The sequence below is a fragment of the Wyeomyia smithii genome, chromosome 1, assembly GCF_029784165.1.
Source record: "Wyeomyia smithii strain HCP4-BCI-WySm-NY-G18 chromosome 1, ASM2978416v1, whole genome shotgun sequence".
NCBI lineage: Eukaryota > Metazoa > Arthropoda > Insecta > Diptera > Culicidae > Wyeomyia > Wyeomyia smithii.
Genome location: NC_073694.1, coordinates 38,067,219 through 38,088,944, shown reverse-complemented (window position 1 = coordinate 38,088,944; position 21,726 = coordinate 38,067,219). Strand labels below are relative to the sequence as shown.

General features: G+C 42.1%; 1 protein-coding gene across 1 annotated transcript in view; it reads left to right on the top strand.

Moving 5' to 3' along the window:
* Positions 1-21,726, top strand: part of LOC129718591 (neurogenic locus Notch protein) — a 170,563-nt gene that overhangs the window by 37,297 nt on the left and 111,540 nt on the right. Inside the window, exon 2 of the mRNA XM_055669511.1 lies at positions 4,087-4,165. Coding sequence (XP_055525486.1) covers positions 4,087-4,165 — 79 coding nt within the window. The remainder of the gene's footprint in view (positions 1-4,086; positions 4,166-21,726) is intronic.

Genomic DNA, 21,726 nt, shown 5'->3' with positions numbered 1-21,726 from the left:
TGTCGTATGGAAAGCAGCGCTCTAAGGAAGAAAAATGTTAATTTCATCCAGATTGATGCCATAGAAAAGCATAGCTGGGCGGTTGCTGCTGCTGCTGCTTCTGCTGCCACCGTATATGTACTGCAACATCGACAACTACAACTCTACAAGTGGCGAGACATTTTCCCACGAGTTTGTTTTCTTTCCCGCCGTCTCGCCCGCCAGCAAGCACGCGGTTCGACGAAGCAGAAGCCACCGCTGCTTCTGCTCCTGCTGCTGTTTTTTCCATTTCAATTTTTTTTCTTCAGTTTTGTTTCTGCTTATTTTCCCTGCCTTTTCATCTTCATTCCGTCCACGAAACCTCGCCCGCCAGGCCCACCGCTGGAGCTGGCAACCCCTCCGCCGTCGGATGTAAGTTTTAATAACAACCACCGAGTATATACTCGGCCGTTTAATGGCAGTGCGAGTGTGTTTATTGGTTCGTTGCTTCTGTGATGCGACATGATATGGTACATTAAAGCAAAAACGCAGGTTGTGAATGAAGTTAAAAACGATACGATGGGAACTTTATTAAAGTTTTTTCTTCATTGTGTTTTTTCCTCCAAATACTGCCGAGCAGCGGAAAAATGACAAATGCCGTTTGAGACATACATTGCCACATGTGCAACTAATTTAAAGTTAGGAAGATGATATCATTTGAGCATCACTGGATGTAAACAATAACATCTGGATCCTACTGAGAATCCGCTTCTCTATCTAGAGTGGCGATGATTGATTGAACTATATTCACTGGCTGAGCTCAAGATTTCGAAAAAGATTCACACGGTTAGTCTAATTCCAGTCCAAACTGCCCAAACGCTCTAATCACTAATTACTGCGAGCTTCGCTTCTGCTCGCTTGGGAATGATAATTATGTTTACTTGCGAACATTTTCACACCAGTTTGCCCGCTTCGTGTGCCCGGCGCTGGCCACCAAACCGTAACTTCCATAGCGCTCAAGCTTCCTGCCATGCTTCCTACCTCCGGGGCTGGGGCAGCTTCAGCCGGTCGTAACGTAAGTTGCAACATCAAGTGTGTGAACTATAAACAGCGCAAATACGATCTGTCAAACCGCAACGAAAAAAAAAACGGCCATTCAACGTTCAACGTGAATCTGTCCATCGTGAGGGATCGCGCGAATCCGATGGGAAAGAACGATCGTGTCGCGACAAGTTCGCTGATAAGAAAGCGTGGAATGTCCGAGTGGTTTGTCGTTATCAACTGACGACACCCACGCAAGAAATAGTTCTCTTTTGTTGTCGTTATTTTCGGAAGCACACCGTTGAAAACCGTTGCGCTGGACTCTGGTGCAGAGAGTGCAGATAGCAAAACGAGAAGCCTTGCGAGATTGCGGTGTCTTTTTTCGTGGGAATAATTGCTAACCACATCCGCAGGGAAGCAGGAGATAATCTCCGTTGCTATGCTCGACGACTGTTCGAGAGTTCGGTTGAAGGAAACTTTTGGAAGCATAAAACTGAGAATCGTCAATCGGTGAGTTTTGACAAGCGTTTTAGCGCTAATATCACGAAATGCCACTAATTAACATCCAGCGTGCATCATCTCGCTAAGCGCACACAAAAAAACAACGACATTCTTGTCCAAGCCACGCTTGTCAAACGATCGGCGTGTTCTGCATATGTAGTGTTCCTGTGGAGAATCGGTCGACCCGTCTCGTAAATTAATAACAATAATCCTGACGCTCAGACATCCGTGTGAGGGGCGCGGGAGAAAGACACACTCCGCCGCGCGGACAAAGTCGCCTTTTCAATTCTGCTTCGCCGGCAAGTTCTCGCGCGATTCACCCAGCAGACAGGCCCAACAAAGCCAATCGTGGAAAGTCCGTTCTGTCCGGCCGGCAGTACGACGTATGTAGGAACACAAGTCGAATATTTATGGCCGACTTCAATCAAAACATATCGGAATGTGCATCGGGACCGAGCCCGGGGACGACCCGCCGAGTGTCGCTGTAGATCAGAGGCTGAGTACAATAAGCGAACAATCAAGCACGCGAGCTGCCCTGAATAGAAACCGCGGCGGGCGGCGGGATTGAATATGTGCGAAATCATTGCGGGCCCGCCTCGAGGCTGCGGCACTTTGTCGAGTGTTTTCAATTATGCCACAAATGAGGATGTCGGATGAGGAGCCGTCAGTTCTTGGGCAGTACACGTGCTGGAAGAGTATCACTATCGACAATGCTGTCAGTTGGTTCGCCATCGATCAAAATATTGCCACTTCAAGTGCCTGCTGATTGAGCACAAACGAGCAGCGCTCCCGCGCCATTTTGATTGTTCCTACTACACTCAATTAATTACCATAATTGCACGAAATCTCGGTTCAATGAGCCTGACTGTGCTCTGCCTGCCTGCTCTTGCTCTCCCACACCAGGGGTTGACTCTCATCGGTTGTGTGCGCTGATTCCCATGCAGCTTCACCACTTCAGCGAATCTATTCAACCGGCTGCTAGCCAGTTGAGAAAGTAAATTAAATTACATTTTATTTGTATTTAATTAATACACTGTACTCAGGTTACCGATTCAACTCGAGCAATATAATGATGAAAAAAAAACAAAAACGCGAGCTTTGACTTTTACCTGCAGCAAGTCGTCGAGCGTTCCCTCGGAACCAGAGTCAACTAATCCAGTTTAGAAGCGAGCCCGCGCGGTGAAAACACGAACGACGAAGATGAGAGTACACGACTTTTTAATAAAATGCAAATGAGATTTTAATTTCATGTTGCTGCAGTGAGGGGCCTGAAAGCTCTGCTTTTCACACTGGAACATTGTAAACCGAATCTGCCCGAGGGCAGGCCGCCCTATACACGAGCCACGAAGCTCCGAAACTAGCTTGTTACTGCAATGGCTCATCTCTCGTCGGGCCTAGGGACCTCTGTTCTGCGCTGATCGTTTAATTATTGCGACCTACTATGACTGCACAAAGCGTGACGCGCTAGCGCGCATCCATTGATAGGTATAAACATATTCTCGCTTTCACACAGTTAGTGCGACGATGATTACCGCAGCCCATCGGATCGAAGTGCGCCGAGCGCTGCGCTCAATCGGTTTTATTTTCTCGGTGATGCCCTTTAATTGAATCAGGAAGTCACTCATAACATTTTCCGGATTATTTTTCAATTGCAAACGACAATTTATAACTTTTAAATTAGTCCGCTGAGAGAGTAACGGCGTCTCGGCGCGGCTGGCGAGAAAAATCGGGATAGTTCAAATGTCAACGACATCTTAATTCGGTAAACGATCGGGTTGGTTGCACTGTTTAAGTTTATGCTGTCAGCCGCGGCGAAAGGGTATTGCAATTGCTTTGAACCGCAGTGCGTGATGAAACATTTGCTTTAAAAGTAAGGACTAATATTTTTGGAATTGGTTTTTGTCTACGAAGTGACCCCACTAGACAGTACTCTCCAAAACCCGATCCAGTCTCGCGTTCTCCACAGGCAACCGGGCGCACTCTTGTTCCTCCGGCAACCGCAGCACGGTTGATTCATGCCTCCCGATAAGGAAGTTGTCTACAGAGTGCACTAGCCAGCGCCATCGTCTTTGCCGCGCGGTCCTCGTCTAGCGGTAGCTCCTTGCTAAACCTTGCTATTATCCTACCACCGCATACGGGCAGGGCATTTTATTATAATTACCTTTATTTGATAACCGAAACAACTGCGGCGCAAAAAAACCTTTCAACGACAAAAGGGAGCCGGAGGTAAATGGCCGTGTTTGGCGCTTTCGCGCGAAACCGGTTCTTCGTGGAACCACGAAGCGCAAACGAGAGCATTTTGTTGCAGTACGAATTGTCTACCGGGGCACACATCGGATCGGGGCGGCGAAATAATTGGCAAAGATTAGCCAAATCAAGCACTAAGCGACAAACCGGGACAGCAGAACCCAGGTGGTGCATTTGAATATTGAATAAAACATTTGTACGGTTCGGCGCTTGCGTTGACCAAGATCTAGTTTATCTGTTTTGGTGGTCTGTGTCGATGTCCATTAAAGTGCCTAATGAAAGACGTTTCAATCCTGATCAAATCACTAAAATGACTGTTTTTCTACCCTTTCTTTGCAGGTTTTCTGTCGTGTTCACCTTCGCCATGCAAACATGGCGGAACGTGCGTGAGCAAACCGATCGGAGGATCCTACTGCAAGTAAGTGCCCAATACTGATACTGATCTATAATAATCGAGCGGAGGCGACCAACAGGAGTCGGGCGACTTTCGCTTCTGTCATAACCGTCTGCGCCGTCGATGGGTTTCCCAACCGAAATTGATTTTATTGAAGACAAAAGTCGTCGGCAGCGCGCAATAGCAATAAAAACAATAAAGTCGAGCTGTCATCTCCAGTAGCGACAGTCTGCGAAACACCGTTCGTTATTTCAACTATTAAAATATAGCAGGAAAAAAAACTGCATGCTCTGCGGTTTCAATTAAAATAATTTTCAGTCACGACATTTTTCGTATGTGCTCGGCATTCGGCGGTGAGTTCGCCGTGAGTTGCTCTATCTCGGCCTCTGAGCGGGTGTTCATGCACGCCGCGACATTAACTGATTATGATTGGATGATCTCTGCTACCGCCGCCGTCTGGCTCTTGCTGCCCTCTGTATGTTGGAAAGCGAAAGATATTGCATTTACTATATGGGTCTCGGTGTGCAGCAGTTGGATGCCTAGTTTCCTGCTCTTGATCGCTGACTCGTGCCACGGAAGTATTAGCATATACGTAACTGCAGAGATTGATTTCATGACCGAAGGTTGCTCTTGTGATGGTTTAGTTTTCCTAGACTTTTGCTATGTTTTTCTCGGGTTCTCAACTCGTTTGACACTGCTTCATTTCTTGTAGTGCTATACGTCACAGTCAAAGGACGACAACCTAAGGTGCGGTGTTACGATTCTATCTGCTGACGACGTCCAAGAGTCGATCACGGAACAGAACTCGACATCACGCACCGAACACCGCAAAGCACAGCGGGGGGAACCCCCGAGCGAGACAATCGCCTTCAATCGCTCGCTTTTGCCGAATTCAGACCGACCGAGCCACAGGTGCCTGCTGTCCGGTTTCCTACAGAAAGCGAAACTAAAACTTAAGTCCCCCCATCGAAATGTCAAACGATTTGTAATAATTTATAAAATATACCCCAACAAAATGGCTGCTGCGTTCATCGAATTTTTAATCAGCCGATCGATACGGCCCGAAAGGACGGCGGAGTTTCTTCGCGATATCTTGATATCTTTTTATTGTCATTTTGTGTACGAACCTGATCGGTCGGTACGTGGATAGCAGAGTTCTTGGAAAAGTGACGCCCACGAGGTTCCCACAGCGCGTTCCGCTAACGTATGCTGTCACCACTAAGCGACGGGCGAGATAAGAGGCTGAGAACCACTTTGACAAGACAAGTGCCATTCTGTAGAACTCTCTCCCATCATCCCATAGAGCTATTCGGAACAATACCCGTTGCGAAGTTGTTTTTGTTTTCTCTCGCACCCCTTGCGCGTCGAGAGCTGCTGAGGGACCATCCACGTCCGTTTGTAATTACCCCTTTTTGGTAGTTTTTTAATGCCCGCGTTTCCCATCGAATTTCCAAGCGCAACACATTTCTGTTCGGGCTGAAAAATATACCGAAAATAGGAAGAGAGAACGGACGAGAACGGAAATACCGGGTTGTGCTGTTGGCTTTCGTTTGTGTCGGTGAAATGTGTAATTTCTCAAACAGATATTCTAGGGGCAAACGCACTAGAAGACGCCGCTGCTCTAGCTGAACAACTATTATAGATTATGCCACTTTAGTGGCATAGCGCGCGAAAATTATGCCACAGGTGGCACCGTTCACACGCTCACAGATAAAAACCATTTTCTTCAGCACCAACGTCATCGATTGACCGGTTCCGAATGGCGACCTTATGTCACCGAACCTGTTCGAATTCGGGTCCAAAAGTACTGTTAATTTCGACGACATTTTCGAGAATTCCTGCATACTTTATATCTCTAATGACCTGGATTCTTTCAAAATTGTCGCTTGAGCGTAAACTAGGTACGCTCGACTCGTAAATATGGTCGGAATGTACCGCGTGCTCGCAATACCGGTAGCAATTCCACTCAGATCCCAGAAGATTCTAATGAAGCAAAACAGAACGAACGAACGAACGAAACATGAAAAGATCCCCAGACGACGAAGCAGCAGAATAAAACGACCCATTGTATGTTAAAGATGTCTTTTTTCGTCGCGTTCGTCCAGAAATTATTCATAAGCAGAGTTTTTGCTCTCTCGCTCGCTTTTCGCCAGCTTTGGTCCTTTCGGTCGCGACGACGCGACCTGCTGAAGAACCAGAAGTCCATCCTCGGAAATATTCTCGCTGCTGTGCTTTTGCCGTAGGTTAATTTAAATAATTCATCGATATAGTCGCGAAAGGTTTCGTCCCAGGGCTGTGTCGCGTCATCTCTCGAATCCTCGGTGCCTCGGTTTCCCTACTGCCGCGAAATATGCTTTTATATTTTTGTGTTTCCAATTCATGCTTCCCAACCGCTCCCCGGCCGGAATCGAAGTGCAATTTTATCAACCCCAAGTACCGGTTCTGGTTCGTTATGAATTTTGATCAGCGCCAACCTGGGCGCAGAGGAGGATGGGGAGAAATGTCGTTTTGTTTTAATGATTTTCGATGGCGAAAACAATATGGTGGGATGAATTGGAGCTGGGCAGGAGAACGGAATTGCTTCCTTCGATGGTTTGCAACCGACTGCACGTCTGCAGTCGCCTGTGACAATTCTAATTATTTCCAGACATATGTTCTCTCATATTCCACTGTGAATTACTAATACAGCATAGAATAAATTGAAAAAGAATTATTCAAGGCAAATTGAATCTGAAAATGAAGACGACTTGAGCTAGCTGAAAGATTATGAGTCTTATAAACGTTTATTTGAACTTAAATTTTGCGAAAATTCAATAAAAGGCCTGTTTAGAAAAATAATTTAGATTCCTTGTTAAGTTTTTCTTCCGCCTCCTCTCAGTTAATTTCTGTTTGAACCTTTTCTTCAACAAATAAAACAGCACAATACATAAAACAATAGAAATCATTAGCAATGTTTTGTAGTCGTTGTCAATGCACTTCTACTTTTACAGGGTAATTCAATGCCATAATATTTTTGATTCATTTTTGCATTCTAAGTAGTGTTTTTTGCCGAATTTTATGCTATTTTGCAATACAGACGCCTTGGCACATTTTTTATACCACTTTAAATTTTTTTTTTTGCGTAAACACAATGATATAGATCATAACAACATAACGGTCAATCAGACGAATCCGACAAAATGCCTTGACGAAAATAACGCACCGTTACGTCAGATGTATGTCAAACGCTAGCTGCCATTTTGATCTACTTACTGTTGGCTGAAGCAATGCGTTGTGTACTTTATTTCTACTCAAAACTCATTTTAATCTTAATTGAAATCTAATCATTTTTGTGGGAGTTAAGCACCTACAATGGCCTTCAGAGCTGTTTTGCAACAGAGAAACTAGTTTAGAGATGACTGTACAAAACGCATCAGATAAGCATTTACGCAATTTACAGCACTTATCAATCATTTTTAAGCGACATCAAACGTGTAGGATGATTGCAGGATCTATGTAGTGTATGTTTATGACAAAGCTTATCCTAAAATACTTGATTTCAATGGTATTTTTGATGAACATTACCATTACTACCGACAATCTCGCGGCCAATATGCTCCAATGCAGAAGGCTAATATGTCCCTAGCGAAAATCAGCACGTGAAGTGAGAAGCGCTTGAAGTCTCAGAAGTTACACTCGAATGCTAACATTGAAGTCAAACCAATGATAACATGAATTAAACAAAAACCAAACATATCTTATCGATTCGTGTTGCGCATAGTCTGTCCGATGTTTTTGGAGTCGAAGGAAGCTTCGCTGTCTCTTGGCCGTGAGATAATATTGAGGTTAATCTGAGCGAGAATCCATGGTGCACTTACATCTCCTAAGAGAATCCAAAAGAATAGTCCCCAGGATTTTTCGCCTCTTCCGAAGCGTATCCATAGCGGCAACGGCTTTCGTATGATGGTAGATCGCTAGTGTTTTGCCAGGGTAAAAACGCAGGTAAAAAACGTTCCTCATAAACTTCGTTTGAATTCTTTCGATTCTGTTGATCCACATGTGTGACAAAACAATAACAATTGGGATCACGGGATTCAGAGGCTACTCGGAATATAAATTTCAGGGACCTGCTGGCTTTGCTGATATTATAAGCGTAGTGCTCGCAATAGTATCCAACAAGATACCGAGATCCTTCACAATCTTAGCTCTTTCCAACGCGTCGGTTCCAATTCGATAATCCCAGTGTACAGTTTTTTTTCTAGTGAACGATATAACCAACTGCTCTATTATTCATCTCAGCCCATATATTCATCTTCTACAACATGAAAACACAATAAAAAACAGGAAAAAACGCATATTTTCTAACTAAACCAATCTGCTAATCCGTGGAATGGATTTTTCTTAGTTTACATCAGATTTCTCATAAAGTAAAATCCTCAAAAACTCACTTAAAAGCTCTAAATTTGATATTTTAGTCGAACTTCTGCACTCGAAAACTCATTTAGTTTAATCACCTACCTCAGAAAACAAAATCTGCGCATTATTCTATACGGCTACAACGGGACTCAATCAGCAGTCAACCAAAGTTTTTTTCATCACTAGCGGACCACTTTTCCTACAATTCCTTAATTTCAACTGCATATATTTTCATCTATTTTCACTGCGTTGAATAAAATCAAAAGTTGCCAAATCAGTTTTTGTTAATACGAAAAAATTATACTGAAAATGTTAAATTTTTCCGACATGATTGACATAAATCGATAGCACTGCAGGTGTTACCTAGGTTACCAATTTTGCACGTAAACAACTACAGCGGATATCTAGATAACCTACTACGACGGGCTGCGGCTACGTTCATTTTGATAATGTGATTCATTCATGATGTGATGAATATGGGGGCGTCGTGATATGAATAATTGAGCAGTGATTCAAGTTTTGGAATGAATATGGAAGCGGTGTGAAAAAAACGGTTTGTTTTACAAGATTCAGGATAAATCTAGCTAATTTTACTAAATATACAATACTGAACGATTCCATAAGATCACGTGAGCGTGCTTTGTTTATTTGTTCAATGATTTCGTGAAAATTTGGTGTTAAATCCGTGCATTCTTCGTGAATATCGGCTTAAGGGGTAATATCCACCAAATGCTCAAAAAACAAGGCTTTTTCGTGATTTTTTTAAAGGATATTTGAAATGTAAGGTATATAAATAATATATCATTGGATTAAGCAACTCTTGGAGAATAAAATTATTGCTGCTTTTATTACAAAATGGCGGCTGTGCATCGATTGCCGTGAACCGCTTTTTATGAAGTTCTTCCGCGGCGAGCAGTAGAAGTCGTGCCCAACGCCATCTGTAACCAAAACAAAACTTTTTTCATTATCTACATAAGTGTCGCTAATGAAGTACACATGTTTATATTTTTAGAATTTTTCTTCACAAAATGGCAACGGTTTGGAAACTTTATTTGTTTATGATTTTTGTTGTTATTAATCAATCGCCAAAATTGTGTGTACTTCACTAGATAATCTAATGAAGAAGCTACAGTTAAAATTTTAAGTCAATCAGATGTAAACTCTTTCAGTTCTACTGCTCGCCGATTTTGAAAACAGGGTTTTGAGAAAAACACGTTTAAAGTTTCAAAATGCTATAAATCCTAAGAATCGCAATAATAAAGCCTCTAATATTTTTTTTGCCTTCAGTCAGCTATCTCTGCGCCGTAAAGTTGTCCTTCCTGGGTTTTATTTTCCTCTTCTTCAACTTTGTTATCTGATGTAAGGCTGCCTCTAGCCTCTTTCGCGATATCTTCAGCGATATGCGATGCTCAGTGACTTTGACGCGGTTGGCGTCCGATCCCACGCAAAACTCAAACTTGTCACTCGTTTTTAAGTACTTTTGAATATAACTCACATTTAAAAAGTATAGAAAAACTCAAACAAAGAACGTACACAACGAGAACGGCTGGTCGATTGAGCAAATAGAAATTGTGAGTGAACACGTGCCGTGAAGACGCTATAACAGTCGAAACTTAATGCAGCGACCTCTATACTTCAAATTTGAAACACGATAACGATCAGGTTACTTCTGTTACCTGAAAATAAAAACAAGCATCGCCAAAATAAACGAAAAGCATAAAAGTTGTTCGGTAAATATTGATTTTAACAAACTTTGAGTTTAGATCAGTACTTGGGTGATGTAGATTTTGATTCTAGGATAGTTGTAGCACGATTTAAGCCAATAAAAAGAAATGACAAGAAATTTTTTTTGGTGGATATTACCCCTTGAGATGAAACAGTTCCCCTACTTCTTCACGCTTATGGTCTGAAAGTTTTGCTCACACCAGTCTGCGAAGATATCGATAATTTGCTGCGGCATTCTGCAATTGTCTAATGTCTTCACCAGCCACTAAATTTTAAAACCATCGGCGTAAACTAACCTGCATCCTTAAGGAACAGCATGATAGACGTCGTTGAAGAATAATGAGAATAGTAATGGTTCGAGGTTGCTTCCATGGGGAACACCGGAGTAGTTGCTTCGAGTACCACTTTGAAGGACCTGAGCTGAAAAGAGTTGACCGTTTGTGAAACCTTGGTCGAATCGAATCGACAACTGAGATTTACTACAAAAATTGGCCGTTCACTAGTACAACCAGTACACGAAAACAGCAGCATGATTTGGTTTTCCCATTAGCTTTCTTGGTGTCTACGGATAGAGCATGCTCAAAAAAGAGTCGTTCGATTCGTATTCCGTGATCTAGCCTAACGAGGTCTTGAAATCCTTCCGGCGTACCCTGATCGCTGTCGATTACTTGGCCTTGACTACTTTGAAAAAATATTTTGAAAGAACAGTTCTTGGGAGGCAGTTCAGGTTGTGGCTTCAGGCCAAGTTTGCACTATAACGTTCCTCATTTTCCACTTTTCTAAGTATATTTACTTCCGTTACGTTTTTGTTAGGCGTTTTTTGTGTGTTAAAGCTATTTTTTATAGTATATTTATCTCTCTTTTAAAAGATTTCCAGGTTTAATCTGCTTTGAAAGTTTTCAGCAATTTTTCTAAATTTTTGAGCCGCCTGGAACGACATTTCTTCTCTCAACCTCGTCAGTGCTTTTCTACGTTTTTACCTTTTTCGGCTATTTATTACCTTACAAAAAAGTTACAATACTTTGGCTTAAAAATGAGTGTTGGTCTTCCAATAGTTTGTAGCATTTCAGATTTAAAACAAAGCGGTATAAAGTCACTTTTTTCTCCTATGTCATTTTACTATCCTTTTCAAAAATGTCAACTTTCATTTCAATTTTTCACTATTTTAGCTGTACCCAATTAGTGACTGATGTAATTCGACCCTCATAACCTCCGTTGAAATAAGGATTTTTATGTGGCTTTTGCTACACATCATAGTAATATATATGATCCACTTTGCACAATCGAAATCGCGACAGCATCGTTTTAGTAGCATCTAGTGGATCGTAAAAAATGACTCCGTTTATCAACTAGACTAAGAGGCCTAAGCGCACTAGAGCCGCCCCCGATACGGGTGTATGTTTATTGCAATAATATCCTCACCCTGGACCAAAAGTGGATCAAGTAGCGGCTACACGGCTGGTGAGCGCGCGTGCACTGTTACTGCAAAACCCGGGACGACGAATGTCGTCGACGATTTGCGCATTCTGCAATCAACCGGGCAACCGGGTCTGGCTGGAGAGCGGACCGGGCGCACGCAGTCCGGCACACGGCAACCCGAATGCGCGAAACAATGATAAATTTAGCATTGCTCGGCGCGCAATGTTCTCGCAGTGCTGCCTGCCCACGCGCGTGTGTGTGGAGTGCATATAGTGATCCGGACCGTTTGCGCGGCCCTCCTGCGGAGGCGATTTTCCAGCCCCAATTCCTGCTCCGCTGCGTTTGAACTCTCTCGACAGGCAACTGCAGCGGCCACTGCAACGAGATAACGAAGCCAATAAAGAGCCCCTTCGCGCATCTACAGTGTGTATTGAGACTCGGACGAGTGTCTTGTCCGCTAAGCCAGGTCCCGCAACCAACATGGCCTGATACAAAAAGCTGCCAGCCGAGGCGGTAATAATTCTTCTTTCGGACTAAAATGTTTGTACACAACACGGAACATTTATGGCAATACGAATGCGGCAGTCGACAGCATCAGCGACATCGAATTGCCAGCGGACGAGGGGCTCCGCTCCGTTGGCAGTCGGCAGATAACATTACCCCGTACGTAAGGGCACCGATCCGATCCGGCGAGAATCAAGCGGCACTCATCTTTTCTTGTCTTATTATGGGTTTAATAATTCTTTACTTTATTTCTTCATTTGCGTCGACCACCGACCGCACTTGAAGACAAAAAAAAGATGGTCCGATTTCTCGAGAAACTGCCGCTACGGGAAGGGGGCGAAGCGGTTAGCAACTAACATTTGATGATGGCTGTCTAACCCTAAAAAGTAAGAAAAATGCCCGCTGGCCAGTATGGCAAAGAGAAGTGTCCCGCATTTCTGGCATCTTGCAGAACAATAAGTCGTATTGTGTAGGCTGTCTGTCCACCCATCGAGCATCGGGTATAATATAAGACATACATGGAAGGTAATAAGGGTTTGACCGAAGAAGATTCGTCGTATCTTTGGCCGCAAAAGCGCACAGATAATGGCGACTCTCGAAACCAAAACGAACGACGATCGTCAAGGGCAGATTGCATAAATTTTGCCGGCAACCATTCCTGCGGGCAAACGGTAGACACTAATTGATCCCGTTCTGATCCTCGGCAGCGAGCGAACCGCCTAGCGTTATTACCGCGTTTGCGTGAAGCCCCATTAAATGGCAAACGGGAGGCCATTTTTCCTACTTAATGTCACTGGAGGCTTCCCCGGTGCCGCGCGCCCTGTGTAATAGCGACGACGGCACCGCACGGGTTCTAAATTAAGTAGTCTCAGGTGACAGCAGCGGAACTCGCGGTGGAAATGTGATGGCGGTAGCTAATTGTATTGTTTTCAGCCAGCACTACTGCTGCTGGAGAACACCGGTGCGCGAAAGGGCCCAACCGAAACGTGCCCAATAAATTTGAAATCATATGGCATGCTCTGAGGGGGGGTTATTGCAAATGGAATTGAGGCACTGGTTCATTGCGCTTTTTGCTACTTTATCTATTTTATGTAACATATCCATTAGAGGTTTCGAACTGGGGAGAGAGTGAGGAATGAACTCGAACCGGAGAAAAAACAAAACAAACCAAAGCGTTTTCTCCTCCTGGGGCACGATTTGACGTCGTCGCGCAACACAATGACCTATTGATTGGTTTTTAATTGACGACGTTAGGATGAGGAAAGGGATTCACTGACTAACTTGGTATGGCTTAACTAGCGCTGTCTTCGTTTTCAGTGATAGGTATACCTAGACTTAGTAGGAGTGCAACATCTGTAGCAGTTTTGCATTATTTTAATTCGGTTTCAATAGTTTTTCTTCTGAGCGATTCAATTTATGTTATCGCCTGAAATTATAATGGTGATTTTATTTCAGCTCAAATAAGGAATTCTTTTTAATTCCGTTTTAAAATTTGCCTCTGTATTGGTCTATCCCGTGCCTCGCAATCTTATTCGCCTCGGGATAATACATGCAGACAAACAGCAATTCCGGCAGGATCACGCAATATTTACAACCATGAGTCAGACATAAAAATCCCGAAAACCCGGCTTGTGTAATTCAAGCGACCTTGGATCACTCCAGGGAGGCTGTTTTTTCGTTGCAAAAATCGTTCCCAAAAGTCAGCAATTCAATTCAATTCGGCAGCAGTGTACAAGACTTGCACCAGCCCGTCACCGAGATCGAGAACAAAGAGAAGAATCGGGCCTCGGCCTGTCGTAATCGAATATCAATTGATTTTCGCTTTTCGCTTTTAACCATGTTCAGAAGCAATATCCGCACTCCGAGCTTCGAACAACGGACCGGAATAATTTATTTCACCAATCTCGGCTTCGTGTTTTTTTGCACTGAACAAAATTTCCTTTTTAGGGAAGGTCCTGTTTCCTCTATCTGCACACAACTTCTTCCCTAGGGGGACGACAGTAAACTGTGCGTTTCTCGATTCTCCTCACTCTCGCTTTGATATGACATTGTTCAGCGGGACTTCGACAAGGTGAAGTCTCAGTTCGTTGCAGTAAGGCTATTGTTTTTACTTATTCCAATCCAACCCACCACGGTTCTGCGAAAACTGCACTCAAAATCTAGGCAACCGTGGTGGCGCGATGAACACACAAAGCCAACCAAACAGCGACAAATATTGCCCTCGGGCTGCAGTCGGCCCCGGAAGATGAGATCCTCCTCACGCCAGACTCGCCAAAGGTTCTCGGCTTCTTCGCCGCTTCGGACAGTCAGACAGACGAACACAAACTTGCTTTTATTATTTATATTATCAATTTGATTCTTGCGTTCGTTCCGTCCGCTATAGTCGATTTTTGCCGTTCCGGCTACGATCAGAGCTTTCCAGCACAGGAAAAAAATCAGACAATAATTGCAATAATAACCACGGAACGAAGCCGACTCGCGGCTTGCTGACGGGCGAATCCAAAAGGGCAATAGCTTTTTATTCCCGAGTACCGGCGAGCAGCAAATGCACTGTACCCTCTGGGGAGACAACTAACGAAACCAAACTGCCCCGGTGTGGAATATCCTTTTACGGTCCCAGCCCTGATTCTAGCTGCTTCGATTTACTGCTGGGCGGCGTTTGATGTTCACGTCCTCTGCGCGAGGAATTGTGAACGGACCCGTAAGGCGTTGCCGATTTGTTTTTTTTTTTCTGTTCGCTATCGGAAACTTTTTGATTGCGATCCTGAAGGGTTGAATTATTGGTTAATTGGACATTTCACCGTCTTTGTTAATGATTGAAAAAACTTTCGCCACAATCTCACTCATAATTTGAAGGCCTATTATTCATGTAAAGAACTGTTTCAATCTAACAAACTGATCACAATTAAAAGGTAAATAAATTTTAGGTATATCCTTAGTATGACGGAAATCAGGTTCACAATCCATTTTTACGATTATGTTTTACCGAAATCGACTCTAAGCGATTACTTACGACTGATGAAAGAGGTCTTCAACCTTTCCGACCCAAGGCCAAACGCAGATTTCGCTTTAAAGACAGTCACATTTATGCTTTTATTGCGAATAAACGATTCACACCACATTTGCATAGAGGCCTCCGCGCGATGTCGCCCTAAGCTGGGTGTCGTTCGCCAAGTACGATCGATAATCCGATTAGAAGAGAAAATAACCGACCACGAAAAAAGCGCTCAGGTGATTTATCCAAACCAATCGGAAATCGCAGAAATGTTGTTCGAGCCCGATCAGACTCGGGGACGAAGGTGAGGCAGGAATATTCATTTGAAAAATATCCATTATTAATCCCTCATCCGAACGAAAACGTGGCCTGATCGACGCACGACGACGACGACGCGATCGCCATTCGAGCCGAACCAAGTGTTCACCTGTCATTTTCGGTGTGAATTAAAAAGTCGCCGCGAGCGATTGTTGTCTTCTTAAAAAACGAATTTTGTTCGATTCGCCTTGATTGCATCTTGTGTGTGTGTAGCACAAGCGAAGCTTTGCCTGTCCGATGACCACAGATTCGATCGATGAAAGTAAATTGAATTAACAGTCGTTTTTCCACCACTTGGCGGCGGCTGCGGCCATCGTTGCGGCGGCTTGACAATTGCCAATTGTGTGATCAACGCCAGCGGAGAAGGAGGGATGACGGATCTCGTCAATAATTCGATTTAATTGCCGGCCTTATTGGCAATCATCGTCTTCGAATGAGAGAGAGAGAGAGATCAAGTTTTTAACGGTTCTTCATTGCTCCGCAAAATTATTCGCCGAATAATAACCCGGGGAAAACTCGAAAGTTCGCCCAATTATGCGATAAAAACACGATCAGCAAAGTATCACGGATCATAACGATTGAGTGCCGGTTTCTCAACCGGTTAGTACTGTTGCTGCAAAGTTCAACCGAGTTCTTAACCCGATCTAGAACAATTCAAGCGTGTTTTTGCACGTACAAATAATACTTCACCTTAAGCCAAGAGCTCCCCATCGAAAGGAGAGGACCCAGCAAGTCTCATCAAGACTGTTCAATAAATTTTCCAAGGATCGAAAAACAGTCATCACCGCGCAGAAATGATGACACACATAAAATTGCCATTCGATTGTTGCGGTGAATTGTCTCATTTCTGCCGACCGTCGATCACCACTTCGAGCGACCAATCGAACTTGAAGTGGAGATTAAACTCCGCTGCAGCCCTGGCTGCTGGGCCCAACTCGATCTGGTCCAGCGGAGTGTCAAATGCGGCAACAATGTAAAAGACGATTTTTCTCGTCGCACGGTTAGTGTACACAACACGCACAGACCCTCAGCTGCATTCCTCTCTGTTTCACATTCGTCCTGTGTCTGCCGATTCGTGCGAATTAATCGTCAAGAGGAAGATCAACAAATCAAAAAAAAAAACCTTGCAAGCATGTTTTCAAGCCCGCAGGGCTTTTTTTTGTTCAGCATTCTTGAAACGCACCGTTTTTGAAGCGACGGCTACCTCTGCAGTTCAGGGGAAGATGCTGCACCCGGCTGGAGGCAAACCGGTTCATGACACTTGAGAAGATTTTCTGACGAAGGCTCAAAAATCTAACGAACACCCACCGGCCGTATCGGTCCCGGGGTGAAGTGAAAGTGCCTACCCGCCATTACTGTCACCGCTCGCTTTGCGCAAATGATCTGCGGTTAGACGGATGGTTTTCAGCAGGTTGGTCATTTTATGACACTCTTCCCCCGACCGAAGCGCCCCGGAACACCGTTGGGCTCCACGAAACAGAAAAAAAACGAAATTAAATTAGAGAGCGATCCAGTCAGTTCGGTATCTAGATCTGCCGGACCCCGTTTGATGAATTGTGATCGTAAATTTTGCCTCCCGGTGGACTCTGGCCGGCCGGCGGAGGGAGCGATCGAAGATCGGGACGCGGCTCTTCTCCGAAATGAACTCCACGGAATGACAAAGTAGCATAATTAAGTAATTTAATTTATATGGCTTTTGGGTGGCTGGTCTATGGCGAGATGATGTTCGAGCACTCTCTTTTTCTCGACGGATTGGAAGTAGGTCGGCTGATGCCTGGCTAGTTTTTGATTGCCGACAAAATTCAATCGGAACAGGAAATGATTTATGTCACCCCGGCAGGTAGCAGGTTTAAGGTGGGAAAAGCCACATCCGGAGCCCGAAACATTCAGTAACCTCGCAAACTGGAAGGTAATGTTTAGGTGCGGCACTTTGTGATAAACGAAATCGTTGATGGGAAAATTAAACTTGCAGAAGCTGGTGGGTTTTCGGTAGGAGCTGCTGCTAAACAGACTGAATAGTAGCCCCTAAAAGTTGTGTTGTCCCACTTACTTTAATTCTTAAAATTTTTGGATTTCTGTTTTAATCCTCTAGTGCCCAGTGCCGCGTTCAGACGGTCTTTAGTTAAACCTTTAAAAAGCTTCAATCAATACTCAAAAAATGTTCATAAAGTTTCATAGTGATTTTTTCAAAGTCCGTCTGAAAATTAACTTGGGCACTAGAGGGTTAATCTACTTCATGATAATTTTCTAATCGATTTTTAATCTTCCGTTAAGACATTTGAGTTATTCCCATAGAAACATTTTATTATTCCAATTTTGTTAAGGTTTCGTCTGTCTCTCGTCACAAAAACCTCGCTACTCTCAATATTTCTTGTTTCAAGATACAGGCACTCACAATTATGAGTCACTTTAACAAAAATTTAAAAAAAATCAAAACATTTAAAATACAATTCAATGACATTTCCATCATTTGATAATACTCCTATGAACGCCAATAGATGTCACTTGACAGAAAAAATACATGAAATTGGTTTAGTTTTGTACACGGTCGCAGTAGCTATCTGAAGTTGAAAAAAAAATTTTTTTTCACGGGGAAAGCTGGGCTGATGCGGGTTTAATTTGCAAATGTCACTGAAAAATAATAATCTCGCTCAGTGCATTAAGTGAAGTGACCCATAATTGAAATAGTGTTACATTTTGCAGTGCACAATTGTGGGTCAGTCCATATTTTGGTTATTTTCGTTACTTTCGCACGATAATGCATCAGACTGAATAAAATAATTTATTTTCAAGCTGTCACAACAATAAAATTACGTTTGTGATGGATTAGATAGACGATCTCGAATGCCAAAAGTGCCCCATGATTGTGTCTTTCGCTATGTTTTTCTTCCCGACCGATTTATTCACATCAGTTGCAGTGAAACAAATTGCTGGTCGAAAGTATACAATACTAGAATACAGAAGTAAACGGTAAAACATTGGCAGTTTATTATTTTTCCAATGTTACACACATTTAACACATTTAATAACCCATAATTGTAGAATGACTGTTCTTTTATCATAACAAAATCTTTAGATATTCAACAAACAAACTGGAGAAGATTGAAAGATGTGAAAAAAATAATTAAAATTATAAAATACAGGCCCCCTTCCTCCCCCTATACAACAAATAAGTTACGGTAAATAGAACTCCCCGGCCCCCTAAAATACGCAACCCTGAATAACCGATTTTTCTGCCACTCGCACAGTGTACTCTAGTTTTTCTTTTTAGTGTTTCGTTTTCTTTTTCATTCTGTCGTCTACAAGACTTCTTCTTCTCTAAGAGTTCTTTTCCAATGCCTGGTATAAGCAGTAGCAAACTTAAATTTCTAAGACAGTACCATATGGACGGTAAAGTCAGGTCGCGGCGTTTAAGCGCCACAAAATCATTTCATTGTGGAGTAGTTGAAATTTTTCTACCACTCACCAAATCACTATTCGGGTAAAACTCAATGTCAAAACAGTTATAGCCTTTCGCAAAGCTGGAGATATGCCTCCTGTATGACGGTGCCTCCCAGTCCCACACATACGGGAGAATACAAATCAAGTGCTGTTTCTCTGCTGGTCCGTCCGCTATGGAAGGCTCCGAAATATTTGAAATCGCCGCCTGTTGCACTGCCACTCACCGCACTGCTGGTGCAACTGTGATCTGATAGAAGACCAATTGTCTGTATGTTAGCTTTTATACGTGACCACTGAAAGTTATGCTTGGGCATGTCGAGTCATCAAAACAAAAATTGATTAGATGCAATAAAATATCAAAGGACTCGAAAATAGTGACAATCAGAAAAGATTCGTAAAAAAACAAATATCAGAAATATTTGGAAAATCAATGAAAACTTCTACTAACAATTACAAATTTTATTTTGAATTTTGAAATAATTCACAAGAGCTAAAAAAAAAACAAAATAAAACCAGCCACACGGAACAATAGCAAAAAAAGTCAATTAAGCGTAGAAAAGTGAATACTTATGATAAAATTAAAGAATAAATCAAGGTTAATATGTTGCAAATTATTACAATATAAACAGACAAACGATCTATAGAAAGTTATTTACGAAAGTAATTTGCGAAAAACACGAATAACAATTTGTAATGATATCAGTAATCAAGAAATCAAAAGATTACTTCCGTTGTTATGTTTACTTAGTACTGTAATCTGTTTTTTTTCATCCTTCAAGCAATGTCGCTTAAATAAGTTACAAATAGTTTGAGAAAATAGACACTATATAATTATTATTGGGTTTTTCAAGTTTTTTCTTTTTAAAGCAAAAAAACGTTAAGTCAGTAAATTTTTAGTCAAGCATTTTTTCAGATTATATCATTTTCCCAGTTTCACAAGTCCATGCAAAAATAACCTATCCTGAATTGTTTTTGCTCCGATCATATTCAAAATCGCTACAGTTGCTCTTTATCGGAAAAATTTTAGACTTGTATTCTTTGTTTGGCCCTTAGGGTTATAGATCTGTTTTAGACCTATCAAAAAAAATATCGATTTTGAATCTTTTAGCGCCAAATTGAAGGTAAATAATGTGTTTTTTGAGGAAAAGTATCAAACTGTACTTTGAATAACAATAACGAATAACAATGAATAACAATTTGGTCATTTTCCCACGAATTATGTTTTTCGCCGTTTTGGGAGGTTTAAGACCCAGGAGAACTTTAAAATCTTTTAAGGATTGAGAAAATTCTATAAAAGCAAAGCAAAGCCTTGGTGCTACATTCCGATTCGGAACTTGACCTTCTGTTTACTATACACAGACTTCGCAGCCAACCGTTAAGTGTACAGGACAGATGCGGGGCTAGCGCTACGATCCAACTACCAACTAACAACGATACCAACTGGGGAGGTAAGAAAATTCTATATCCAAAATAAAATAAATATACCTCTGTGAACATTCAATATTTTATATAGAATGAAATTGTGGGTATTGTATTGTATTGTGGGTCTCAAACTCTCCAGAACGCACAGTTGGTAGCAGGTCTTTTTTTAGAGACTTGGTCTCTTTAAAGCTAATCTCTAAAAAGTCTTTTTTTATCACCTTTTCTTTTTCTATTTCTCATCTAAATTATCTGTCGGGATTTAATAGTGTAATAATGTTTTTTCAGACAATGCATTTAATTTTAAAATTAAAAAGCCTTTTTCACAAATCAAATGTTTTTCGCTTGTTAGCCTGAATTTCTCCTTCATAAATTTTCTATAGGGTCTCTTTTCGATTCGTTTTAAGTGTCTTTCTGGTTTTTTTTTTTCAGGCATTTGGTTTCTAAAGTTCCTATTTTCGTGTCACTCAGTCGTTACCGGCTCTGGAAACGGCAAAAACTGTCCTTACTATAATTTTTGAACGGTTATTATTAACAGTTTGATATTTTTCTTTGAAAGGACCATTAATTACCTTCAATTTGATGTTAAAAAATTCACAATTGTAACAAACTTTTGAAAATTTAAAATTTGGAATAATTGATTTTTCGAGCAACTCTATGACAGAAAGTGTGACCCTAAGGGGTAAACAAAATACGGATCTAAAATTTTTGATTAAAGAACATCTATGACGATATTTAGTACGTACGAAAAAAAATCGGATAGGCCATTTTTGCATGGAATTGCTGTCCGTGTGTCGCCACAACATGAATTTCATTTAGTGTTGGCAAACAGTGAAACCGAACCGATGTACCTCTCAGCAACGCTATAAAATAACATATGATCGGAAAGGAGACAATTCAGTTCAAAAAATAAAATAACGTATGGTCGAAAAAGAGACAATTCAATTCTTCTCCTATCGGATGGGAGCAAACAGCAGTAGATACAGCTGTAGCTACGCAACAGTTTCTTTCGCTGTTGCGTGTTGCATATTGCACTTGTGCGACTGGGGAACAACAAAATGCTGTTTGTGCTGACATTGACTGGTGACAGACATGAGAATTTTCAGCATAACACGCCGATTTTTTATTTGAAATCGGATTAGTTTTGAGTCATAATGGACCTAAAATTACTCCGTATCCATAGAGGATTTTGACGACAATTGCAACTGAATAAAAATCATTTATTAACGTCTTTCTGTAATAATCTTGAAGAAAACCGATTATTGCAATTGAAAATCTCACTCACTTATCGCATTAATGCGTCATTATCAGACCGCGTACGATATTCGACTGACATAAACTGACATAATATCATTCCTTGTCTTATCTG